Source organism: Equus przewalskii, chromosome 5 (genome assembly GCF_037783145.1).
Source record: "Equus przewalskii isolate Varuska chromosome 5, EquPr2, whole genome shotgun sequence".
Lineage (NCBI taxonomy): Eukaryota > Metazoa > Chordata > Mammalia > Perissodactyla > Equidae > Equus > Equus przewalskii.
This window is the reverse complement of record NC_091835.1, coordinates 69,625,497-69,643,934: the sequence shown is the minus strand read 5'-3', so window position 1 is coordinate 69,643,934 and position 18,438 is coordinate 69,625,497. Positions and strand designations below refer to the sequence as shown.

The 18,438-nt window shown below is 44.4% G+C and overlaps 1 protein-coding gene and 1 long non-coding RNA gene across 5 annotated transcripts in view; one reads left to right on the top strand and one right to left on the bottom strand.

The window, feature by feature from the left end:
- LOC139083587 (uncharacterized) overlaps positions 1-9,782 on the bottom strand; it is a 34,696-nt gene extending 24,914 nt beyond the window's left edge. Inside the window, exons 1-2 of the long non-coding RNA XR_011540444.1 lie at positions 9,634-9,782; positions 8,885-8,978 (exon numbers count right to left, since the gene is read on the bottom strand). This is a non-coding gene — a long non-coding RNA (uncharacterized lncRNA). The remainder of the gene's footprint in view (positions 1-8,884; positions 8,979-9,633) is intronic.
- Positions 978-18,438, top strand: part of BIN2 (bridging integrator 2) — a 30,689-nt gene continuing 13,228 nt past the window's right edge. Inside the window, exons 1-5 of one of the 4 annotated variants that reach the window (XM_008512261.2) lie at positions 978-1,476; positions 8,629-8,709; positions 16,090-16,144; positions 16,451-16,545; positions 17,378-17,473. In XM_008512261.2, the coding sequence (XP_008510483.2) occupies positions 1,396-1,476; positions 8,629-8,709; positions 16,090-16,144; positions 16,451-16,545; positions 17,378-17,473 (408 nt within the window). In that variant the 5' untranslated portion in view covers positions 978-1,395. Of the gene's footprint in view, positions 1,477-5,490; positions 5,614-8,628; positions 8,710-16,089; positions 16,145-16,450; positions 16,546-17,377; positions 17,474-18,438 lie in introns of those variants that run through there. The other 3 variants (XM_008512257.2, XM_070621358.1, XM_070621356.1) reach the window with 3 other exon arrangements.

Genomic DNA, 18,438 nt, shown 5'->3' with positions numbered 1-18,438 from the left:
TCCCCACAGCCCCCCAGTACATAGTTGCATATTCTAGCTGTGGTCCTGCTGGTTGTGCTATGTAGGACGCTGCCTCAGCATGGCCTGATGAGCGGTGCCATGTCTGTGCCCAGGATCCAAACTGGTGAAACCCTGGGCCGCTGAAGCAGAGTGTGCAGACTTAACCACTCGGCCAGGGGCCGGCCCCAGGAAGTGTATCTTGAGCCTCTTCCTTGCCTTAAGGGAATTTTACCTGCACTGTAAAACCCTTGAGTAAATGGTTCCTCCAAACCTAGTGTCCTAATTTCCAGCTCTCCTCTCAAACAGGTCAGGGAGTAACTTCCACTTGGAGAACTTCTAGCTAGAGAAGCAACAGTTGTAAGCAGTCCCATCCCAACTCTCACAATCGGTATCTGTCTTCACCTTCCGCCTCCATAAGTACAGCGTACTAGTTTATCCAGCTAGAAAAATTTGCTCCCCATCCCCAGCACAGTCTTCCTACTCCCTCCTCAGTCTCTGTTCAGTAAGATCCTCTCTTTTCCCAAGGACCCCCATTTCTCTCTCTCGTGCAGTTGTTCCTCCCTTTCAAATCCAGCTCTAGAGTTCCCCCTCTGCCCTCTCATACCAGTTCCAGGCTTAGAGCCAGCCTCCCTGGTACAGGCTCTCCATCTTTAAAGACTGCAACCTGGAGTAAGAAATATATTTTACTTGGCAACCTAGTCATACATGGGTTGACCTATATACACACCCATATAAGTAAAACACGTTTTCTGATGCAATAAATACGCCTGCTGAATGGAAATCACGGTATTCTCTACCCATGGTTTCAGTTATTTTCCAGTTCTGACTGTTACAGCTAAGCAGCTTTCGGGACCAACGAGGCCTGGCCCACCTTCGAAAGCTCTTTTCAGTGGGGCTGCGGTTTCTACACCTCAAAGCTGGAGAGCTTTGCAGGCGGTCCTGAGGGTCCTGAGCAGGCGCCTCCTGAGGGCCGGCCCAGGCTGCACGCCCTCAGGCCCACCTCCTCTGACCAGGCCCCACGCCCCGCTCGCCCCCTGCTCTGGGCCGCCCCCCGACTGTGCCGGGTCGTGGGGAGGCCTCGGGGGGCACGGCTGGCTAGGCCCCAGTGGGCCTCGGAGTGGGCCTCACGGCGGGTCACACGGTGGCTGCCATGGGGGCCGCCAGGCTTGCTGCCCTGGGCCTTGGGGTGGCCTCGGGGTGGTCGTGGGCAGCCTCAGGGTGAGCCTGAGGCGGCCGCGGGGCAGGGCGTGCCGGCCAGCAGGGCCAGGAGGAGGAGGCCCGCCCGCCGCCGCCGCCGGGTGCGAGGCATGCCGGGAACCGCACTTCCTCCTCAGGGGCCTCCTGAAAACCACAGGGCTTAGGGCCCGGGCGGGCGGCCCCTAGGGAGCCGGCGGGATGGCAGAGGGCAAGGCGGGCGGCGCCGCCGGCCTCTTCGCCAAGCAGGTGCAGAAGAAGCTCAGCAGGGCCCAGGAGAAGGTAGGCGGCCAGGCTTGGCGGCCGGCGGGGAGCCGAGGCCCAGGGCCGGCCACGGCGAGAGGGGGCGCAGGGTGTTTGGGGCCCAGAGTCCTGGCTGAAGAGAAGGGGCGCCGGTTCCCCCAGAAAGGAGAGCGGAGGCGGGTTTCACTACAACGGGCAGATGTGAGAGAACGGAGAACGTCACCCGCTTTGGGGCCAGGACAGGGGAAGCTGAGGAGACAAGTCTCTCAGCAACCGTAACGCTCAGGCCAACCCAGAAAAGGTGAAAGAAAGGCATTAACGTTGGCGACTGCCACGGAGCGGTCTGCGTTCCAGCCTTCCAGCGAGGATGGTATTTCACAGATGAAATTGAAGGTTCCGAGAGGGTCGTTTCCCCCAAGTCCTAAGACAGCCGTGAGCAGCTGTCCTGCCAGTGGTACCACCGGTCAGCTTGGACCGCAGGTCCGCAAGGGCCAGAGTAATTGTGCATCCTTCTCCCTGTACCTAACCCTGCCTGGCGTCTGGGTGTTGTTTAAGCTGATGTAAACAGTAGCCCAGTTCTGCTTCCTGCCCCTTCCCTTTGCCCGGCCAGCGCATCCGGCCCAGGGTGACTGAAGGAGCATCTCTTTTTAGATTGTGTCCTTCGGCAGCTCTGGGTGGCCCTACTCCAGCACTAGCGTTTAGGTAGGCTGTCTGTCTATAAGTTGCCTACCTATGTAGATTGCGTGGACACTTCTCTACACATTTTAATGGTGTTCTTGCTTCTACTTGTTGACAGTATTTTCTTTCCTTCTAACCTGAACCTCTGCTTTCCACCTATCAACACTTTGGTAGATGAGATGGTATGAAAAGATGACTATGCCAGAAGAAAAAGCCGGAGGGGGACAGATAAGAAGGACTTGAGACAGAATTTTGGTTGTCTAAGGGTTTGTGGTTTTAGAAGCATTTGGATGAATACCACATGCTTAAGAATTGAAATATTTGTATCATCTTCTAAAAGCAGAGCACTGGTTTGGGCCCTGGGAAGGATTAAAGGCAACCAGCTCTCCCAAGTGGGGTTATCAACAGAATTGATGGACGGTAGATGTAGTCCCTTTCTTTAAGAGGCTCACAATGGAAGGGAGAGGAGAATAAAATATATATATATATATATATGTATATGTATATACTTTATATTATATGTATATGTATAGTATATGTATATACTATATATTTTTCTGTCTTTGTCTGAGGAGGCCGGGGTGATGTGGAAGAGCAGAGGAAAAGGGAAAGATTTTGTACGGCTAGACTTTCTTATTTCATTTTACCCTGACTTCACCTTGATCATGGTTTCAGCCTCTCCAAGGCTGTCTGGTCACTAATCTGAAAGATGGAGATGAGAGCCTGTGGGAAGGTGTAGTTAGATGTGGTATGGAGGAACAGAAGGTACTAGGGAAGAGAAGGCTGGCTGCGCTATGGGTTGGACAAACAGAAAAGACAGAAAACTCATGGTTAATAGTTATTTTTAAAAGACACAGCAGTTGATTTTACTCACTCTTTCACCTTCTGTCCTCTTTTAGCCTATCATCAACACTATGCCCTTGCTTTCGGATTTCTCTCCTTTTCTAAGCCGGAACTCCAAAGCCTTGCGTAAATAATGTCCCTGCTCTGGGCTTCAGATTCTGCCTCTGTAAAATGACATTCAGTAATTTGGAAACTCAATTTGGTGGACACCTAAGTGAGAAGGGGAGAGGGCTTCTTGAACCTCAGAGTCAGATACTTCCCAAAGGGAGAACCAGCTGCCCAAGTACACCCTATTCTTCCTGGTCTGAACCCTGAGAAGGCAGAGAAGAGCAAACTCAAATCTGCCCTGGGGAACCCCAGGTCGATGCAGGAAATAAGAAGATACTCTGAACCTAGACTTCGACAGAAGGACAGCAGATGTTGAACTTGGCGCAGTACAGCTGGCACCCTAGAGGTAGTGGATGCTGCCTAGAGTGGGAATGTAGGCCTGAGATGTAGGGAGGAGCTCAGCTCTGCCTGCCTGAGTCCTTGAGTCTTGGGAAGTTACTGAAGTCAAGATAGACAGGGAGAAAGTTATAGTCAAAAGAAAAGACTCCCTGGGACTCTGCAGTTTTTCTGTATGCATTTGGCTATAATCTGAGTAATATGTAATAACGAACATGTCAAATATCAAGTGCCTGTATGGATGAGGCACAAGAATATAAGAAAGATATGATCTCTCCCTTTATGGAGCCAACATTCTTGTGATGTGATATCACTTCATCTTTTTCAACTCTTTATCATATTATTGGTATCCCAATTTTAGAAATGAGGAAACAAGGCTCAAAAGAGATTGACAAGTGGCAGAACTATCACTGAAACCCAGGTGTCCTGCCTTTGGATCCAACCTCAGGCTGCTCTCTTTACAAGCTTCCTGATAAACCACCCTGACATCTGTGCCTGCCCACTTCCTGCTGTGCCTGCCCACTTCCTGCTGATCTTCTCTCCAGAGCAAAGCTAGGAGTGGAAACACCTTTTGCTCGGGACTCCTCCTCTGAAAAACTAGAAGTGAAGGTCTGGTGACTGTTAAACATAATGGAGATGAAGCATTCTTCTTGTTTTATTTTCCAGTTCCCACCCAGACTCAACATGAGACCGAATTCAAGCTGGCTTTACTGTGTTTTTACAGTATGACACATCTTCACATTTCAAACTAATGCTTTCCCCATCTGTTTGTGAGTTCTCTGTGGCACACCTCTCAGATCTCCCCCGAGGAAGGGCAGTGTTTACTCTTCCTTTGTTGGTCTTTTCCTCTGTTGACTTTTACTCAACTTGTATCCCAAAGGGTTCAATAAACAGTTTACAGAAAAACTCCTTTGTCCAGGATACTAGGCTGGACCCAGGAGGCAATTTAGAGATGAGTAAGAGGGCATTATTGCCTGCCAGAAGCTTACAGTCTAGGAAAAAAAAAGTAAAATAAGTGATCTAGGGAGCTGCAGGTCTGTGGGAATTCAGAGGACAGAAAGATTGAGGAGAAGTGAAGGAGGTTTTGTAATGAAGGCTGAATTTGAGATAGAAATTATGGCTGATTAGTAGTTCCTCAGGCAAGTGGTGGGAGAGCATTCCAGCTGAGGAATGCCAGCATGAGCAAGGCATGGAGTCTGGAAGTCTTTTAGGCAGAAGGGTGAGAGATGCAGCTGAGCTGGAGCACAGGGAGTGGTGTGAGAAAAGGCTGGAAAGTATATTAGGGCCATATTAAGGAGAGCCCACTTTAGCATATATTGTGAAAATAAGAATTTCTTACATAACTACAATATCATTATCATACTTAAGGAAAAATTTTTAACGAAACTCCATAATATCTAAGATCCAAGGCCTATTCAAATTACCCCAATAGAGAGAATAAACTAAGATATAATAAACGGTTATGGGGACGGGTCTTCATGAGGAGCTATAGCCACCAAACATGTCTGCACTGATTTTTTTTTAAAGCTTTATCCTCCCACCCCAATCTACACAAAAGTGTAGTCTTCCCTGATTTCACCAAGTGTTAACATTTTGCCACATTTACTTTTCCCCTTGTCCCTGCTGTTTCTCTCTAAATATCTGTGTTCTAGCTTCTCAGCTGCTAGGCCAGGCAAATGGGGGCGGAATTCTAAGTCCGGGACTTCAGGCATTGGTATTATGTGGACTTTTGTTAGGAAGTGCTCCAAAGGTGGAATTTATTAATTATCTCCACAAACATCTGTGGAGCATCTCTTCCCTCAAGGAACTCTGGTTGAGGAAGAACCTCCACTGCAAAGTCTAAGTGCCCTGTCACAGGGCCCTGTTGCTTATGACAACAAATGACTTTGGGCACTGGTTATGTTTCCACGGGGACAATGCTCTTTTCAGTTTCAGAATTGAAGGTGGGAGTGTTTCCTCAGCACACACACTCCCACGCCCTTCAAGGCTTTTTGCTTTGAGCCTTTTGGGGTTTGGGGATATTGATCTGTCCTGGCATGTGCCACGTCAGCTCTAGGCTAAGTTGACTCCTCTGTCCTTTCAGCCCCCTCCACCTCAGAAGAACCAAGCCCCAGGGCAAAGGAAGGGAGGAGTAGGGGCCTGCCCCGTGGCACAGTGGCTAAGTGCACACGCTCTGCTTCCTCGGCCCGGAGTTCACCAGTTCCGATCCCGGTATGGACATGGCACTATTTGGCAAGCCATGCTGTGGTAGGCGTCCCACATATAAAGTAGAGGAAGATGGGCATGGATGTTAGCTCAGGGCCAGTCTTCCTCAGTGAAAAGAGGAGGATTGGCAGCAGTTGGCTCGGGGTTAATCTTCCTCAAAAAAAAAAAAGGAAGGGAGGGGTAGCAGGAAGGAAGTGAGAGCTGCATTTAGCACTAACCAAGGTGGTTTTGTAACTCTGGTAGAGGACAGTGTTTTGTTGGTGTGAGCGGGAGGAGCCTGGGAAGATGGCTCACTCTGTGCAATCAGGGCTGGGTGTTAAGTGAGGTGGAGTTAGAGACGTGGACAAACACATATGGCTAAACTGAAAAGGAAACAAAACAAGTATTTATAGGGAGGGGAATGGAACTAGACATAATGATAGTGAATTTGTATTGAGTACTCACCAAGGGCAGCACTGTGAAAACAATTTACACATCATTTCATTCTCCCAGCAACTCCAGGAGATACTGTTATCTTAATGGGGGAAAGGGAGTTCTGTAAACTGAGGCTTAAGAGTTTAAGCAGTTTGTCCAAAGGCTTATAGCCAGTAAGTGGAAAGGCCAAGATGGGGGCATTTTTCTGTCTGACTTCAAGCCCTTGATCTTAACCACTATAAAGAGAGCTCCAGAAGTGAGAGACACTAACCCCAGGATTAAGAATGGAGACTCTTGGGTCAGAGTCTCGACATAGAGCTTTCCACACTCCCAAAACCTGGGCACTCTTGCATGTCATTCAGAGCCCTTCACAATGAGACTCCAATCTCCCTTTCTAGCTTCCTACCCACCACTCCCCAGAACACACCCTAAACCAGCCATGCTGAACCATCTCATGAAGCTGCCATGAATTTGCGTAATCCTGTGATTTTGCTGATGTTATCTTTGCCTGGAATTCTCTTTCCACCTTCACCCTTTATACTCTATTCCAGTCTAGCAAAATCTTAATTCAAGGCCCAGCCCATTGGTCCTTCCTGTATCAGTCTCACTCTCTTTCTTGTTTTATAACAGGTCCTTATGTTTTATAAATAGATATTTATGTATTAAGCACCTATTTGCTGGGTACTGAGAGATCTAGATGAGTAAGAAAAGTACCCAATCCTCAAGGAGCTCACTGTTTAGAAGGAGACATAGATAGATAAATACAAATATAAAAAGTAATAGAAGTGTATACAAGGTACAGAAGTTGAAGTGCTTAGGAGAGAGTGATTAACTCGATTAATGGGATGAAATAGATATGGTTAAGCATCACAAAGGATATAGAGTATGAATTGGGATAATTGCCTAACAGACAAGGTGGGGAAGAGCATTCCAAAAAGAAGCAAAAGCATCTATAACAAGCAATAATATGGCTTTGTAGGGGAGGAAGACATTTCCTCTACCCACTCTGGGTCCTTCTGGCTGTACTACAAATTAAATTGACATGAGACAGAATAACAGGAGAAAATTAAACAAAGCTTTATAACATGTATACGTGGGAGAGGCTCAGGCAAACTGAGCAACTTGCCAAAATGGCAGAGGTTCTCATCTTAAATACCATCTTCAGCTACAAAGGAGGATGTTGGGTGTGGGGCAAGTCAGTTATGGGAGACTACAAGAAAAGCACAGTAAACAAGAGTAAGGTTATTATGCAGATTTAAGTCCTTGCCTTCCTCATTGATAAGAGTTTTTAGAGGATAAGGTCATCCACCCTTCTTCCTGGTACAGAGAGGGAGAGCCTTTACAGATGGAGATTTTCCTTACAAATGTAAATGTCTCTTGCAAAGAGTAACTTCTACTTTTCAGAGTTTCTCTCACGCCTGCAGTTTTTAATCAGCCCAAAATAATCCACATGCCAAGGAGACATATCTTGGGGTGGCCAATTCCAATCTCCCTTAGCTTATTTGGGAAACTAAAAAAATGTTAGGGAAGGAGACCTGCAGGATGGAGGAATAATGAGAGCTGAGGCTTAGTGAAGGGTCAGACCGTTGAGACCTGTGTGCACGCTAGAGTTTGAACTATACCTTATAGATACGTAATGGGCATTTAATAAAAATTCATTGAGCAGATGAATGGAGAACCATTAGAAGGTTTTAAGCTGCAGCATGATGGGCCTATTGTAGCAGGCCAGATGAGAGACAATGAGGGCTTGGACTCGAGCTGTGGCAGTGAGACCAGAAAGCATGGGATGGTTTCTGGAGATGGACGTGGTAAGGGATTTGATGAAGGAGGTGAGAGAGAAGTAGTTGAGGGCAACTCCTGAGATTCTAACTTGGGCCCGGGGGATAGAGTAACCCCCAAAATGGGGGTGACAGGTAGAAGAGTCAGGGCTTTCTTACTTGTTTATAGGTGAGCGTCCCTGCTGAGAGCAGGTACTGTATCTTTTTCATTTCCACATCCTTTGCATTAGCACTGAGACCAGTGTGATGGTTAGCTCTCAGTTTCCCAGTGGAGCGGAGATAGACATGGATAGCATTCATTTCTAGCTGAGTTTCAAATGCATTACATCAGAGCTTCTCAAAGTGTTCCACGAGGGCCCTTGTGAGAAAAGAGCATCCTGCCAGCCTTTCCAACCTTGTCTGTCTAGAGGACTCTACAGCTATGGCAGGAAGAGGGTCTCTCAAGTGAAAAACATCTTCAAGGCTCATGTTTTATCTTTAAAGCCATACACATTTTACATTCTTCTTATTAATCCTTGTTTTAATAATGTATAACATTTTCCCCTTCCCCTGCAGTAAATAATGTCATTCCAGGAACATATACCATATTTATTCTGGGCTTTATATATACCCTCTAGCACACTACTACATACCCCAGAAGTACCCAATTTGAAAAGAACCACAAAACATGATAGTTTTTTCAGCAATGTGCTGTATTTCTAATTCTTTTGGCCTAATCTGAGTATGGGCCTTTAGTTGCATCTGAGACTGAGAAGCCAGGGTCATATGAGGCAACAGATATGAGAGACTTGACTATAGCCTTACGGACCTTTCTGACTTATATCACCAGGTACTACAGAAGTTGGGGAAAACTGTGGAAACCAAAGATGAACGGTTTGAACAAAGTGCCAGCAACTTCTACCATCAACAGGTAATCTGGAAGACGGGGAAGGGAAGCTTGAAGGAAGAAATGAGACATGAGGGCTGAACGGCAGCACAGCAGGCTCTGCAAACCAGCAAGCATCCCTACTAACCCTGCTCTCCCAGGCTAAGGGCCCCAGCATGCCCTGTTGCTTATCCTTCCCCTGGGAACCAGAGACACTTACCTTTCCTGTTCTGCTGACCCTGGGTTTTGAGACACAGCCAGTGTTCTTCTCTTCTCTTAGTGCTTCCCTCAGGGTACAGTGGCATCACTAGGTCCTTAGACAAAATCAAAATGAGCCCCTGCCACCTTAGTTTTTTACTTATTCACTTCCCCAGGGTGCCTCTCTCCCACGTTAGGACTCTTATCTCCATAGCCCCATGTTTTGTCCACTACGTCTACCCCACCTAAGCCTTTTATTCTAAAATAATACCTCTATGTTGACCTGTTATTCTAACTACAAACCTATTCTCACTGTTCTTTCTATCTTCACTGGATATGATGGGTAATTTCATATAGAAAATTTACATTTAGAAGTGGATAGAAGAGATCTAACTTTCTGTGGGATCTCTGACTTTCCATCTCCATGTCCAGGCATCATGCTTCGTGCTTTACACACATTATCTCATTTAATTCTTATGTCAGTCCTGGAAATTGCGATCCCCTCTTTGTAATAGAAAGGAGTTATTAACTTATATGAATATCTAGTTGCAAGGCAATGTTGACACTAACTACCCAGGGTTAGGTCAGATTTCACAGCATCAGGGCACCGTCCCCTGCTAGACTGCCTCACTTCAGACACCAGCTGCAAGCTCCAGAGTTCCCAGGCCACCTGCACTTCTGAGCAGCTGGCTCCCAGGGTGGAAGTTCCTACTGGCTGCTTCCATAATTCACTAGAATGACTCACATAACTCAGAAAAGTGCTCTACTTACAATTAGAGTTTTATTATGAAGGATGCAAATCGGGACCAGCCAAATAAAGAGACATATAAGGTGAAGTGTGAGAAGGTCCCAAATGTGAAGCTTCTGTGTCCTCACGACATGTCACTGTCCCAGCACACTGATGTTGGATTACCAGCCAGGGAAGCTAACCTGTGCTTCAGGTTTTTATGGTGACTTCATTACATAGTGACTCATTGGCTACGTGATTGAACTTAATCTCTAGCTCCCCTCCCCTCCCCTGGAGGTTGGGCTGATATGCTCTCAAAGCCCCAACCCTCTAACCACATGGTTCATCTTTCCAGCCTGACCAGCCACCATCCTGAGTCATTTGTTTTGGTGTGGTCTGAGGGGCCCTCCATGTATAACAGACATTCCCGTCACTCAGGAAATCCCAAGGTTTTAGAGGTTACTTCTCAGGAACTAGGGACAAAAACCAGCTAAAATCTTTATTGTGCAATATCAGTTAATTGAATTATATGGGAAATAATTCTTTAAAATTATATTAAAAGGATATTAGCTACCATCTAATTCAGTAGTTGATTGTATATCAGAATCATTTGGAAAGAAAAAAATTTTTTTTTCCTCCCCAAAGCCCCAGTACATGATTGCATAGGCTAGTTGTAAGTGCTCTAGTTCTTCTATGTAAGCCACCACAGCATGGCAGCTGACTGATGGGTGGTGTGGTTCTGGAACTGGGAAAGGAACGCGGGCCACGAGAGCAGTGAGAGTGCCGAACTTGACACTGGGCCATCAGGGCTGGCTCTGGAAGATTTTTTTAAATGTAAGGTCTATGGTAGGAGGAACTGAGAATCTGTACTTTTAAATTTGTTGTAATGGAAAATTTCATATATATACAAAGATAGAAAAATCTGTATAACGAATCCATGTGTACCCCATCACTCAGCTTCAATAATTTATCAACTCCTGGGAATCTTGTTTCATCTATATCTCCACCCACTTTCCCCCATCCTTGATTATTAGGAATCAAATTCTAGTATCATATCACTGTATCCATAAAAATTTCAGTATCAGTCTCTAAAGATAAGAAGTCTTTTAAAATATAACCACAAAACCATTATCACACCCAAAAATATTTTTCTATAAAACATTTACTCATTACAACAAGTCAGGAAGTATGTCAAGAAAAGAATGAATTAGGGGCCAGCCCGGTGGAGTGGTGTAGTGATTAAGTTTACACGCTCAGCTTCAGTGGCCTGGGGTTTGCAGGTTCGGACCCCGAGCATGGACCTTCACACTGCTCATCAAGCCATGCTGTGGCAGCATCCCACATACAAAATAGAGGAAGATTGGCACAGATGTTAGCTCAGGGCCGACCTTCCTCACAAAAAGAAAAAAAAGGAAAAATGAATTAAAAAAAATGATTTCACACCCTCCCATGCTACAACCACTGTTGTTTTATATCCTTACAGTTACTTTGCTATGTACGTATATGATCTCTAAATATATCCATAGTAAATAAATATGAGGTTTACAAAAATGAGATTGTTCTATTCATGTGGTTTTGTAACTTGCCTTTTCACTTAACAATATAATACAAATATCTTTTCAGGTATTTCAGGTTAAATACCCACTAAAACAGTTTTAGTGATCTCTAAAAAATTAGCAATTATTTCTTTATATGATAATATATCCAGTCAGTGTTCACACTGCCTTAATTGTGTGATTTTGTTTTTACTGTTTGTTTAAATCAGCAACTTGTTGATATGTTGAAATCTCTTAATCTATGGGTTTCCAACCCCTCCCTTTTTGCAGTTTCTTTGTTGATGAGACTGGGTTGTTTGTCCTGCAGTTTAAATTTTGCTGAATCTCCATGGTATTATTTAACATGTTCCTCTGTCTCTTATACTTTATGTAAATTGATCGTTCAATTTAGAGGCTTGATGAGATTCAGATTTTTGTTTTTGTTTGTTTTGGTAACAAGAATACTTGTTATTGTAGGTCTTATATTCTTCCATCTGGAGCTACATAATGTCTGGTTGTTTCCTTTTGTGTGTGATATTAACAGCCATGGGTGATGACTAGCTAGGGAATCTGTGTTTTACTTTAAGCTTTCTAGGTAGTTATGATGTAGCAGCTAGTCTGAGAACAGCATTTGGCAACCACTGATCTAGTCTAATTCCTTCAAGGAGACATAGGAAGTGATTGAGAGGGAAGCAGTTTAATCAAGGTAGTATAGTGTAAGAGTTGCAGAGCTAGGATCCAAACCTAAAGCCTATGCTTGTTTCCCTGTACCTCTCTAGGAGGCCTCCCTGGGCCTCTTCTCAACTGTTACTGTTCTGCTTCCAACTCCAGCATGAAAAGAACAGGAATGAGTAAGTTGACACCCACTTTGAAGGCTTCTGATTCTTGGCGCATTCTTCCCCTCGGTCTTTTCTCTCCCTTTTTGCCTTATAGGATGGTCTACAATGGCCGATGTGTGAGTAGAAAGGGTAAGAGATGAAGGAAGGGGCATCAAGAAGAATAAGATCGGATGGGACAATCCCCTCAGAATTCCTTTTGCGAGCCCACCAACTAAATGTCACTTGAGGGGGGAAATATATTTGAGAAATGAAATGGAGTTAGATTAGGAATAAGATAAAACTTTCCTTCTGAGCAAATGATACACCTACAGTAACTGGTGTTTGTACGTGCTTGGAAAGTTCATTTAACAAACGTTTCCTGGGTGCCTGCCGCATGCTGGCCACAGTGCTAGATGCTAGGACTTTAACAGGAATAAGACAACACACCTCCCCTCAAGGCTCTCACAGTTTAAGGAGAAAGACAGTGACAATACAGCCAAGTCTGAGGGTGGACCTGGGGTGAGTAAGATGAGCAGGAAGAAAAGGACAGAGGCAAGGAGATTGAAAGTGAAGTGTTCCAAAAGTTGGACCAGTTGGTCATGTGCCCTATCCCTCACCCACAGTCAGCTTGTAGGTAAACTTTGTCAATGAATAAAACTCTGAAACTTCCCAGCCTGATTTCAGGGCCTGGCCACTTGCCTGGGTTCCGGGTCAAATTTCCATAGGTAATTTTTCTTTGAGAGCTCTATGTACTTCCCATTTCCCTCCTTCAAAATATTTTATATAGGAAGAATTATTTTCCCCAAGCAGCATTTTAATCTCTTCTTTCTGGTAATGACAGCTGCTTCCATTTCATTGTCTTTAAAATCAAATCTGACAATCTCTCTTCATCTTTCCCTTCTGGACCTCCATTAGGTCAAGCACTTAAAACACTTGCTCAGGGTTTGTCATACTGTTTACTTGTGTTGCTAAGTGTTTGGGTTTCTCTGAGTCCATTTTTCTCCAGAAAGAAGGGAACCCCAGGAGAGGGACCTTCTTCTTAGTCTCTTAGGACATAGCTCTGTCTACCTAAGTGCTTAGGACAAGCTTCCAGAGTGAGTGGTTCATTAACTGGGGGCTGGGGCTGTTTGTATAAGGCGTGGGAGGGACTAACTCAGACTCCTTGTAGTGCTGCCAAGAATTTGGCAAGGATTCAAAGAGCAGAAGTGATAAAATCATAAGGTTTAGAGCTAGAAATGGCCTACCAGGCATTTATAGATGAGGAAACTGGAGCCAGAGAAGTGGAATAACTTGCTAGTTGGTGGTAGAGACAAGTTTTTGACTCCCAGACAAGTGAGAACTAAGACTGTGAGAGCCACCTTTGTCAGGAAAGAAGAAAGATGCTGACATTATTCATCCTGGAGACATCTCAGGGGAGGACAGACAGGTCAGAGAAATAAAATGACTCCCAGTGCTGTCCCACCCCTACCACCACCATCACCCACACCCACACTTCCTCTCCTCAAAGGAAAGAACAAAAGCATAAAGGAAGAACTTTGGCCGGAGGCTTGATTCTAATACACAGAAATGGAGTTGGCGTTTGTGCAGTACCTTGGAGGGTAGAAGGCATTCACATTTTATGGCCTATGGTATGAGCAGTACCCCATAGTTTTGAACAGTGTACATAAAACTTGCACAGGCGTGCATGATACTTGATTAGTGATCTGAATTTTCAGGCCATATAATATCTAATGGGATAAAAAATTAAGAATTTCATTTATAGGGGCCAGCCTGGTGGTGCAGCAGTTAAATTCCCACGTTCTGCTCTGGTGGCCCGGGGTTCGCCGGTTTGGATCCCAGGTGTGGACCTACACACTGCTTCTCAAGCCATGTTGTGGTAGGCGTCTCACATATAAAGTAGAGGAAGATGGGCACGGATGTTAGCTCAGGGCCAGGCTTCCTCAGCAAAAAGAGGAGACTTTCAGGAAATGTTAGCTCAGGGCTAATCTCCTCAAAAAAAAAAAGAAAGAATTTCATTTATAGAAATTATGCAAGATAGTTTAACAGCTTTTATTACTCAAATATGTATTTTGGAGACCAAATCTTCATGGTGAAGTAAAAAGTTGAGTCCATGTTTTTTTCTTTCATAAAAAGAAATTGAAATCCTTGTTAATTTTTATAATCCCCAAAACCCTTTCAAAACTTTCAAACCTTGGTTATCACATTTCAAAACTCTCAAACTTGTACCTACCTACCATATCCGTGTTTAAAAGATATTCTGTACATTTAATGTCTTAGACTGTTTAAACTTTTTTTCTGTGAATGAAAAAGCAGAAAGGAAGTGAGACACCCTTCCTGGTGAATGCCAAATGTTTCTGAATTTTAACTGACTGAATCTGTCTCCATCATGCTATTAAAAGTGCTTCCTCAAGGTCACCAGTGACCTCCAATTACCAAGTCTGGTGACACCAATTCTTCCTGCATTCTAACCTCTCTGCAGCATCTGACCCTTCCCTGATCATTTCTCTCTTGACCCTCATTTGCTGTGACACACTACAGAATCCCAGCTCTTCTCCCAGCTCTCTGACAGTGCCTTAGACTCCTTGAGACTTTCTGTGTCTTTGTGTCCCTTGAGCCCTGGCATTCAGCCCCTTGAGAAGGACTTTTACCCGAGGTATGGTCAAGAGTTTGGACTGGCTTAGAGGTGATCTCTGGAGGCAGGAAGATGGATGAAATAATTAGTCCAGTTTTCTGTGTTTATTTGACTAAGTAGACTTAGATTTTCTGTTGCTAAAATTGAACAATAATTATCTTTCCATCAAAGATTCCCACAGGAAAAAAAAAAATTTAAGTTGTTAGATAGGATTTTCCCCCATGAATTTTTCTAACTTTTGGTGTGCTCAATAGCCTATCTAGTAATGAACACAAGCAAATAGAAGAAATGAACAAGTTCATAACAAGTATTTTATGGTGTACTGCATAATGCATCTCAGCTCAAATACTCCGTCACCTGAACTAGTATGAGGCTCACTGTTCTGACCCCGTAGAATACTCTTGAAGTGGGCTGCACCTTTCAGTCCAGTCCCACACTCCTGAAGTTGGGCTCCACAAGGTCAGTGGTCTGGCCTCAAACTTCTTTCTCACCCCACTCCTAGAAACTGGAGTTCACACAGAGGAAAGAGGCCAGAATGGGAAGGGGCTTTAAACGACATGACGAGGAACAATTGAGGAAGCCTGTGAGAAAGAAGACTTGGTGCAGAGCATGTAAAAGATGTCTTCACACATGTGCAAGAGAAATGAGATCTACTCTGAGTGCAGAAGGCCAACCTAAGACCAGTGGGCAAAAGTTGTAATAGTCAGAGCTATTTTAAAATGAATTGCAGCCTCAGCAAGAGGTCATGAGTTTCTGGTTGCTGGATATATTTGTAAACATGTGTCTGAGTTACAACACGAGTGGTTCATCGATTAGGTGGAGATTTGAACTTCCAAATCTAAATGATACCTTCCTCTCCTCCCTCCCTCCCTTCTTTTTTAGAGGGAGGAGACTTAATGTGTGCTTGGGACTCCTAGCCTAAAAGAATGAGAATTCAGACACAGCAGCAAAGATTGAATCGGATAGGTAGATAGAACTATAGATAAGGACACTGGAGTTGGAACAGGAAGAGAGTCAATGATGAGGCTCCTTGGAGGAGAAGTGTAAAGCAGGTGACTGAGGGAAGGGAAGGGTAAAGTGAGGCAAAGCAGAGAAGGGCGTCGGGGGGAGAGGAATGGCCAGTGTGAGAGTGCAGAGAAGGAAGAGGGCCTGGTGTCTGCAGGAGGTGGGAGCACTTCATCTGCCGAGACAGGAAGGTGTGAGCGAGGGTCACATAGGTTGTGTCACATAGGACACTTACGTTTCAACAGAGGAACTCTTTCACTAGAAGGGAGATCAAACAGGAAAGAAGATATGCCAATGCAATAGGAGCAATCTCCCAACTTAAAAATTGCTGCAAAAGAGACAACCTACAACTTCTTGGTAAAGAAAATATAGGCTAATTTATAACATTTATATAATGTTTGAAGAAATTCCAGGAGTGATTTCTGCTTTTAACCTACTTTTCTGCTTTGACTTCTGGTGCATCTTTCCAATTGTACCCCTTTAGTCACCGAAGGCACTTCTCCCTTTCAGGCAGAGGGCCACAAGCTGTACAAGGACCTGAAGAACTTCATTAGTGCAGTCAAAGGTGGGTATGGTGGCACAGGAGAATCCAGAGGGCATTTATGGAGCTACTAAGAAGTCTGGAGGATGGGAAAAAACCCAGCCATACTCAGGCTTTTTATCAGTTGCCTGTCCCTGACTTCTGGAACCTTGTGGGCCTAGGAAGAGTAACTTTTCCTATCTCAGCCCCATCCAGCTGCCCTCGCTGATAACCCAAACCTTCTGAGTTTGTCCTTCTGAATTGGACTCACTGATTTGTCTGTCACTCGTATGATTAGACAAAACTGCTTTCTGGGAAACCTTATGTTAGAACTGAGTACTCTCCTTTCAGTGATGCGTGAAAGTTCAAAGAGAGTGTCAGAAACCCTGCAGGAGATCTACAGCAGTGACTGGGACGGTCATGAGGAGCTGAAGGCCATCGTAGGGGTAAGAGTGTTCTGGGTTTTACAGCTCTTCCACACTCACTCCTGCCCTCATCTCAACCTCATCATAGCTTCTCCATCTGAGCAAACAGGAAAACAAAGGGGCCAATTCACATTGTTCATTCATTTGTATGGCCTCAGTCACGGGTGGTAGGAAGAAGCTGCAACGATGAAGGTAAATACAAGTTTGCCTTAATCTGTGGAGTCCTGTGGTTTTGACCCTCTTCTCCTCTTTAAAACCTTATGTGGGGCCAGCCCTGCAGCACAGCGGTTAAATTCACACGTTCCGCTTCGGCAGCCTGGGGTTCACTGGTTCGGATCCCGGGTGTGGACCTACACACTGCTTGTCAAGCCATGCTGTAGCGGGCATCCCACATATAAAGTAGAGGAAGATGGGCATGGATGTTAGCTCAGGGCCAGTCTTCCTCAGCAAAAAGAGGAGGATTAGCAGCAGATGTTAGCTCAGGGCTAATCTTCCTCAAAAATAAATAAATAAATATTTTTTAAAACTTTATGGAAGTTTTACCTACATAAAACCCAACTGATTGTTCATGTAGTTATTTACTCCCAAACTTCCCTATCCTTCAAGCTCTAGGGCCCAAGACTGACCATGTGTTCCTGTTCTTAATCCCTGAATGTATGTCTAGTCTCTTATAGGGTAGTCTTTTCTTGGGGAAGGGCTGTTTCTTCATCTGACGCTTCCCCAGAATCCAACATGATATTCTAAATCCTGTGCTCCAAAAAGGAAGCTTGTTGCAGGAAGAATTTGGCTGTTTCCCTCGTGTGCAGTTGTCAAGAAGTGGAGCCTCACCACCCCCTCTGCCTCTATCCCACAGAATAATGACCTCCTTTGGGAAGACTATGAAGAGAAGCTAGCTGACCAGGCTTTGAGGACCATGGAAAACTATGTAGCCCAGTTCAGCGAGGTTAAGGTAATCAATTTACAGAATCAAGAATGGGTTATGGGGGGCCCATATAAGTTAGAGAATGTATTGGGTTTTGCCTTGGAAATAGAGCTAGAGCCCATGGTTAGGAATGAAGTTGGGTAGGTTAGGAGAAGGGTTAAAAGTTGAGGGTTAGACAAAAGGTTAGCGTGAAGGTTATATTAATGCTTAGATTTCAGTGAACTAGATTTGGGCTGGTATTGAATTAGATCCAGGTCAGAGCATCCCTTTTAGTTGTGAGAAACAGCTGATGGGACTAAAGATGTTTATTGTAGAGAAGAGGAAGCCTGGAGGAGTCATAAAAATTACCTTCAAATGCTTGAAAATCTGTTAGGTGAAAGAGGAATTCAACCTGAAAGCAGAATTAGAATTCGTTTATTCATTCAACTCATATTTATTAAACATCTACTTTATTGGGCACTGTACTGATTTTATTTATTTATTTTGTTCCAAAATGTATCTCCCTGCCTCCCTTCTTGCTTTCTCTAAGGCCATTTTGTTTATTTATTTAAATTTAAGTATGGTTGACATACAATATTATATCGGTTTCAGGTGTACAACATAGTGATTCAGCATTTATATACATTACAAAGTGATCGCCACGGCAAGTCTAGTTACCGTGTCACCTTACAAAGTCATTGCAATATTACTGACTGTGTTCCCTATGCTGTACGTTACATCCCCATGACTTGTTTATTTTGTAACTGGAAGTTTGTTCCTCTTAATCTCCTTCACCCATTTTGCCCGTCCCCTACCCTTCTCCCCTCTGGCAACAATCAATTTGTTCTTTGTATCTATGAGTTTGTTTCTGTTTTGTTCTGTTTGTTCATTTATTTTGCTCCTTAGATTCCACATATAAGTGAAATCATACAATATTTGTATTTCTCTGCTGATTTTAGATTAATCGGAAGAAATTAGAGGGAGACTGACTGAACTTTCTTATAGTTAAAGCT